We start from the raw sequence: 8,408 nt of genomic DNA, 5'->3' as shown, positions 1-8,408 counted from the left end.
TGCCTGGGAGATGATGACAAACAAAGCAGTTTTTTCGCCGGAGACCTCAGAGTGCTCTGCCGATACAAACTACGGTGAACCGTTAAATCAGCAGCATCGTTCAATGTCATGTGTGCAACCTAGTCGGAGCATCTGAATGACTTTTTGCATTCAGGTCCTGCCCCTGGAGAGCTGAGTCACACACACACACACACACACACACACACTCTCTCTCTCTCTCTTTATGAGGCTGATGGTCCTCATTATAAACCTTCCTACTCAGTATTGTATTTTTGCCTGCTAACAAGGGATGTAAACAGAGGCCAATACGACACAACACAACAATAATACAGCCCTGGAACACCTCTTTAAAATCAAGGTTGCGCTCAGCGCGTATTATATTTTCTCTTTTCCCTCCTCCTTGTCGATTTCTCAGCACATCATGCTCATACACGCAAGTAGGGACACTTGATTGTTGGGATGGTAAAGGTCTACAGTCTTGTAAAACTTTTATCTTTACTGATTCTGGGTTTCATGGGATTGCTCATATGAATTGTGATGACTTGTGCAGTATAATTGCAGTGCTATGCTTTGAAGTTCTTACAGAAGTAAGATAGTCTGTGTATCTCACAAATTATTGTCAGGTAGTTGGCATTGAAGAGGAGGTCTGCCATTTTAATCTAATACTTTATGGCAAATTCAGCTTTTTACTCCTCAAAGTCCTGTAGCTGTCTATTGAGAGTGTGTGCTCAAGAAAATAAACTCTAGTGTTCCCACGCAATCTTTGTGAATGGGAAACCAATTGACCAAGCCATAAACAGTTCCAGTCTTTCAACAAAAAGCACAACAGGAAGGGTGTAATTGTATTGGCTGCTGAGGTGAAATGTAATCGACCTTTCACCTTAATTCTATATAGCATGAGGAGAAAGGTGGAGTTTGCAAGAGCCTTGTCTGCGTAAACGTCAAATTACCTCGTGGGTGATGCACCGCTTCCATCACGCAAGTTCCAGGGTGCTTTGTGTGTCCTCGCCGCGTGGTGGCAACCTGCTTCACGTTACCCCGCGCTGCAAGCGTAGTCAACTCCAACACACTCACACTCATACACTGTTCGGGGGACCAAGCTCTGAAAGCATACCGACGAACCGGCTTCTACGTATGGCTTCTGCGAGGCGTACGCTGCTGATGACAGCGTGATCATTTCAAGTTGCTCTACCAGCTTGACTGTCCGCTTTCCCTATGCCGCGCCGTGGCTGACAGTTCCTCGGTTGATTGGAAAAAATAAACTAATTTGACGACCGCATGCTTGGATTGCATTGGAATTGGGGGGCATTTATCGATGCCGACAATATTCGGTGTTCAATTTCCAGGCGGAGTCGTTGAGCTGGAAGGTTTCGTCACCACTTCCAGAATCTTTTTCTTTGGGATCAGCATCATCGTGTCCTCGGAACCCCTGAAAGATAACTAACTGAATATCAAAGGGAAAATAAAACTTTAACCTTCACAGAGTGTGGAGACACTTATTTCAAGTATTGCTCTTTATGACTTACTTTACATTTGGAAAATCACAAGATCGAATTTTCTCTGAATGGATATAGTATACACATGTCCATAAAGGCTACCGTTTTTTTTCCGCTCTGAATGGAGACCGTTACGCTGTATATCTAAGGATTACTTCAAGGAGCGACAGCTGCATGCGCGGAACGATTCTTCCTCCAAAAAGTAACTGAGAAGGAAACAGACGGGCTCTCGCAGCCTTAAAAGAGGATATTGAAAAGAAGTGGGACCAGTTTGGACATACATTTAACTTTACAGAGGGGCAGCGGTAACTAACTGCGCGCTTATGAATTGCTGATCTGTAAGTCACAGTGCTATTCAAAGTAGACGTTCCCTGTGGACCTATATGTGACGTTATTGCATTTATTTGATTAAGTCACAAAAAAAAAAAAAAAAAACGCCACTTGATTTGGCGCAGCGTTGCTGTGAACGGAGACTGTCCGGAGAGGCGTGCAGGCAGAACAGAGCGGGCACACAGTCCAGGGCGGGCACGCACCACTCCAGGTGGACTTGATCGAAGCAACATGTACCCGTCGTGCCGGACACACGAGCTTAACGTTGGGCGTCTGAAGGCAATGGTCGGGTACTCGGCGAGACTGAAGTGTCGACCCAGTTGGATATTACTGCTTCTCCTGTTCATTCACTACACGACGGCTCAAGGTAAGGTACCGTTTTTTTTTACCAGACCGGAGCAGGGAGCTATAGGAGCAACTGCTCAACCATCCACTTTTTGAGAACGTGAATAATGTGTTATCCTCTGTCGCACACCATTTTCTTGACAGACTGTGTAAGCGCTGTAGTACCACCAACGACCCAATTTCTAGCTCCCGAAAGTGAACATGCCATCCCAAGTGAACATGCTCTCTCTCTCTCTCTCTCTCTCTCTCACCTCTCGTTTTCTCTCTCATACTGTGAGAGAAGACAGAACAATAACAGTTGGGAATTAACACTTTACAAGAATTTCCTCTGCTGGTGCTTCATAAATGTTTTAGGATTTGTTCACACTCCTGTCTCATTCCTGGAACACTTGGGCTATCTTTTCCTCACATAACGGTCTTTGGCGCCTGAGGGTTATTCTAAGGCCACGACAACTGTAATTTGATCGCCAGAATCGCCTCTTCCAGGGGAAAAAAGTTATCATGTTCAGTGTCATACATTCTTCAGTAAATCTAAATCTCAGTCACTACATTACTGCGAACTCACACCATGTGTTACATGTAACTGTACTGTGTGTGTGTGCGCGCGCATGTGTGTGCGCGCGCGTGTGTGTGTGAGAAGGAGATGTGGCGGGGAAGAGTAGGCGACAAGAGAGGAGGAGTGCTTTGCCAGTGGCATTTGCATGGGAAAAAGGGCAACTCTCCCTTCTGCAAAATGGTGTCAGTCATATGTTCGGTGTTCATTCCATGCTTCAGCTTTTAACACTATGAGATAAGTGTTTCTGCTCTTGACACATATCTTTTTCAAAACGTGGTGATGGAAGTTTGCAGCGGACACATTTCTCTTCCTTTAAAAGGAATGGCACACACACATACATCTCTCTCTCTCTCTCTCTCTCTCTCTCTCACACACACACACACTCTCACTCTCTCAAACACACAAACACACACACACACACACACACACACACATACACACACTTCACCCTGGGTAACTTTCCTAATGTTGTGGTCTTAAAAAGCTGATGTGGAGCCACTTGTGGTAATTTACATCCAGCAGCGGCGTTGCCTTGAGCGAGGAGGGAAAATCGCTCCCAGACCGTTTTTACAGAGTGCATCGGACCAGAGAGGACACACTTACTCACTCACTCACTCACTCACAAACACACATTCATTCACTCACCCACTCATTCACATTCACTCATTCATATTTACCCACTCACTCCCAAACATTCACTTACTCACTCACTCACTCACTCACTCACTCACAAACACACATTCACTCACTCACTCAATCACTCACTCACTCACTCACTCACTCACAAACACACATTCACTCACTCACTCAATCACTCACTCACTCACTCACAAACACACATTCACTCACTCACTCAATCACTCACTCAATCACTCACTCACTCACTCACTCACTCACAAACACACATTCACTCACTCACTCAATCACTCACTCACTCACTCACAAACACACATTCATTCACTCACTCACTCACTCACTCATATTTACTGGAGATGGAGATTTTTCACAACTCAGGCTGCAGTAGCTCTAGTCCTTATCTAAAATCTGCAGTCAGATTAGGATCGGAGTCTAAGTATATCAGGAATGAATCCATTCCGCTGCCAATATACTGTAAGATAACCATCATTCGTTCAGGAAAACAACAGTAACCTATTCAGTTCCCATAACACTTACAGTAAACATACGCTGATTGGTGACTGGAGTAACATGACAGGGGTCAAAGGTCACTGCTGTGCTAACACTGATTGCTACTGTCCTTTCACTTCCTTCATCTTCGCTGTGCACCTCACACCTCCCAGGTGTTTATTATTCAGGTAGAGGTGAGCGCTGGAGAGGTGTATTATCTCCCGTAAGCCCTTTGGATGAGTGGCCCTGGTGTCTGCTCCAGTGGGTGCCACACGGAAAATATCAAACCGCAAGGCCCGCGCTGCGCCATGACAACCATCCGTCATCCTCATCAGTCAAGAAAGCCAGCTCTCCTCATCCTCACAAACACAGCCCGGCGTCTGGCTATAAAGAGGGATTTAGATTTATGTCAAGTCCTACAGGTGTGTGTGTGTGTGTGTGTGTGTGTGTGTGTATTTGCATGTGTGTGTGTATTCTGACTCATAGGTGTGAGAGAGAGAGAGAGGGAGAGATGAGTAGCACTAAACAAATAAAGGTAAACTATTGTAAGACTTCCAATAAAACAAACACCTCAATAACACATCTTCCATCCTCCAGTCATCTAAAAACCCTGCTTTTTTAGAAGCTACGCTCTCATCATCTGTGAGAGATCGAGGTAGAGAGTGAGAGAAAGAGAAAGAGAGAAGGAGAGAGAGAGAGAGAGTGTGAGAGAGAGAGAGAGAGAAGGGGAGAGAGTGAGAAACAGAGATAAATGGAGAAGGGGACAGAGAGAGACCGAGAGAGAGAGAGAGAGAGAGAGTGTGAGAGAGAGAGAGAGAGAAGGGGAGAGAGTGAGAAACAGAGATAAATGGAGAAGGGGAGACAGAGAGAGAGAGAGAGAGAGAGAGAGAGAGAGAGAGAGAGAGAGAGAGAGACGGGGATCTGTCACGTCTGTGTTGGCCCCTTCACCGTCCTGTCCAGCTCTCATCACGTCGTGTCCTCTCGGGGGTCAGAGGAGACAGGGATTAATTGGTTCTTTTTTCCCCGTTTTCCTCTTGTCCTCTGAGAGAGAAGGAGAGAAGCAGGCCTGACGCCCAGACGGCCTCTCCCCTCTCCTCTCTGCCCCTCTCCTCTCCTCCTCTCATCTCCTCATCTCCTCCCATCTTCTCTCATCTCATCTCTTCTCTTCTGATCTCCTCTCCTCCTCTCCTCTCCTCATTTCCTCCCATCTTCTCTCCTCTCTTCTCCTCACCTTATACTTATACTTATACTATACTTATACTATACACCTCTCCTTTCCTCCTTTCCTCTCATCTCTTCCCTTCTTCTCTGTTCTGCTCACCATGCAATATCTCATTTTCTATTTTTCTCTCCTGCTATCTCCTCCTATCACCTTTTCTTCTCCTCCACTCCTCTGCTTTTCTCTCCTCCACCTCCTTTTTTACTCCTTTCCTCTCTTTTTTCATCTCCTTCACTCTCCATCTCTCATCTTCTCTTTTCTCTCCTCTATTCTCTACATCCCTCTCTTCCTCTCTTCCTCTCCATCTCTCATTTTCTCTTTTCACTCCTTCTCTCGTCTCCTCTTACACCCCTCTCTTCATCCTCCTCTCTTCTCCTCCTCCTCCCCTTTATGGTGATTAAAGCACAGGACAGGATTTGCCCTGCTGACTGGTGCCACACCACCAACCGCCCCTCCACCCCCCCCATTCCTGCCAGACGCTTTAATGACCACTACATCTCTGTAACGAGAAGCCGAGCACGACACGCAGGACGATCACAGGCCGATGCTTTAGCTCTGCAAGAGTGGTGGCAGACCTCCAGAACGTTCTGGAAAAGATCAGCTGAATTATTACGAATTATTATTATCTCTCTTGTCAATTATTTTCAGATCTATTTCATAGCTTAATAAGAGACTCTGCCGTATCTTCATTCCATAATGTAGATGTCCAGTATAAAGACATTTTCCCCCAATGACCACATGTTTCATCAAGTGTACTTTTTCTCTAATGTAGGCATGCTGGGCTTGTTATACTGGACTTTCAACTGCAACAGATAGATCTGATGAATCATATGCCATTTTTTAGAAAGCAGGAGTGCTGGGATTAAACTCTCAATGCACAACATCTTTGGATGGATATGTCAGTTTAACGAAGAAATGTTGCATTTGTTTTTGAAGGAAATTATACTTTTCATAATGTCATTCATTTAGCAGATGCTTTTATCGAAAGTAACTTAATTAAAGAGTAAAAGGCTAAAAAGTAAGCATCTGTATGTAACAGCAGCCTAGGAGGAAGCAGGCAGGGATGGCATTTAGCTGTGCGGTAGCAGCATGGAATCCGAAGCTTGCTCCAGATGTGGCACGACATTGCCGTCACACCACACCACGCCACACCACGCCACACCACGCCACACCACACCACACCACACCACACCACACCATGCCACACCTTACCACACCAGGAGTGGTTTTTGGACTTAGGCACGGTGTGCGGCGAGCGGATGCAGAGCGGATGCAGAGCGGATGCAGAGCGGAGACCGCCAGGAGCCAGGCTGGGGTGTCATGTCTCGGCGATGCCGCATAAATCACTCAGCATTAGTGGATTAGCTGGACTGCCTGACTCGTCCGATGCCTCACTGACTGTGTGTGTGTGTGTGTGTGTGTGTGTGTGTGTGTGTGTGTGTGTGTGTGTGTGTGTGTGTGTAGTGTGTGTGTGTGTGTGTGTGTGTGTGTGTGTGTGTGTGTGTGTGTGTGTGTGTGTGTGTGTGGTACTGTAGATTGCAGGGGCCAGCGACAGTCTGCTCCAGATCAGGGAGGTTAGGCCTTGCGGGTGATAAGTGGTGAAAGCAGAAGTCGGAGGGTGGGGCTGGGTGGTGGTGTTGGGGTGGGTGGGGGTGGATGTGTGGATTGCGTGATGATGGTAATGACTGAAGATGAATTACATGAGCTTATTTTATACCAGTCTCAGAGAGTGTGTGTGTGTGTATGTGTGTGTGTGTGTGTGTGTGTGTGTGTGTTTGTGTGGGCGGGTACACATACTGACAAGTACCACTATAACTGAGGGAATGTGCACCAGGGCTCTTAGGATTGATGCTCTTCAATTTTGCCTATTTGGATGTTCTTTACTTCACTCCCACTCTCTGTTTCAATCAAAACATTGCCTCAACAGACTGCAGAAAAAAAACATGATAAAAGCATTAAATTAGACGGGGGTCGGGGGGGGGGGGGGGGGGTGTCTTGTGCTCTGCTTCGATCTTATTTAGAGCTGTATGCGGGAGTGATGCATTTGGGGAAATGGGCTTGAGAGTGCTGTCTGTGTGTTCATGTTTCCGTCGTCGTCGTCCGTTGGGGAGGACACTCACCGGGATCTAAGTTCGATCTCGATCTGACCACGATCTGACCTCGACTGCACCCTCACCCCAGGCCCACCTGGCCCCCTGTCTCCCCGCCTGGTCTCTAACACCCCCAGACTTAAGACTTTTTTTACACCGGGCTTCAGCACGGATCTCTCTTGTTTCCAGCTGTGCTTCAGACGCTGCTCTCGTTCAAAACAGAATTATTAAAACAGAGTGTGTTTGTAATTTCACAGAGAGCACACACACACACACACACACAGGAATACGCACGCACGCACGCACGCATGTACGCACAGACTTGTACTTCTGCGTTCAGTGTTGGTGTTTTGTGTCTTTGCTCAGATTGGATGAAAGAGCTATCGATTGTGTTTTTTCTTTTCCTTTCCCCCCTCCTTCACACTCTCCTGTCCATCCCCCTAGCCAGCACACACATACCTGGGTCTCCACTCTCCTGTCCATCTCCCTAGCCAGCACACACATACCTGGGTCTCCACTCTCCTGTCCATCCCCCTAGCCAGCACACACATACCTGGGTTAGATGCCCAGTGCTTAGTAGTCTGGTTCCATATTTGAGATTGTGGGGAGTGGTGTGTCTGGTGTTAGAAATTGTGTTTTGCTACCCCCTCCCCCCCGCTTTTTCTTACCCTCCCGTCCGCCTCTATGCACCTGATATTGCCTGGGGGCATCGCTTTGAGGCTTTCGAGAAATGAGAGGACACACAGAGTATACGCAAATACGGCTTGGAGGTTTTCTCAGATCTGTCAAACAAAAAAAAAAGTCCAGAGACCCAACTGCGACCAAAGGAAGAAAAAAAAAATGAATTAAAAAAAAGGACAAGAAAATGAAATCAATGTAAAAAGCCCTGTGAAAACCTCCCACTTCACTCAACTAATTATGGACTGTTTAGTTCTGCTGGAAAATATGCTCGCTCTGAAGGCTTTGGGCTCTACCAAAAGCAATGAAGCCAGACTGTGACAGAGGCAATTAAATCAATGCAAACACCGCCTCACTCTGTGAGCAACAGGGCGATCGTAAAATTGCATACTTCCAACGGTAAGCTGCACAGGCATAACACGGGGAGCTCAGGTGAGCTCATTCCTTGAATTTCCCTTGGGGATCAATAAAGTATCTATCTATCTATCTATCTATCTATCTATCTATCTATCTATCTATCTAGGTACAGTACAGTGGACACACGCAGTGGGAAGTGACCAATCGTCACT

At 46.5% G+C, this 8,408-nt stretch overlaps 1 protein-coding gene across 1 annotated transcript in view; it reads left to right on the top strand.

Moving 5' to 3' along the window:
• Positions 1 to 1,223: 1,223 nt before the first annotated feature.
• The window catches only part of LOC143137715 (protein sidekick-2-like), a 337,537-nt gene continuing 330,352 nt past the window's right edge, over positions 1,224 to 8,408 (top strand). Inside the window, exon 1 of the mRNA XM_076298006.1 lies at positions 1,224 to 2,193. Within this exon, the coding sequence (XP_076154121.1) occupies positions 2,058 to 2,193 (136 nt within the window). The 5' untranslated portion in view covers positions 1,224 to 2,057. The remainder of the gene's footprint in view (positions 2,194 to 8,408) is intronic.

Source organism: Alosa pseudoharengus, unplaced genomic scaffold (genome assembly GCF_046254945.1).
Source record: "Alosa pseudoharengus isolate Yale_2024_CS ecotype anadromous, Long Island Sound unplaced genomic scaffold, YU_APseudo_1.1 YU_APseudo_1.1_scf_21, whole genome shotgun sequence".
Taxonomy (NCBI): domain Eukaryota; kingdom Metazoa; phylum Chordata; class Actinopteri; order Clupeiformes; family Clupeidae; genus Alosa; species Alosa pseudoharengus.
This window is presented reverse-complemented; position numbering and strand designations above follow the sequence as displayed.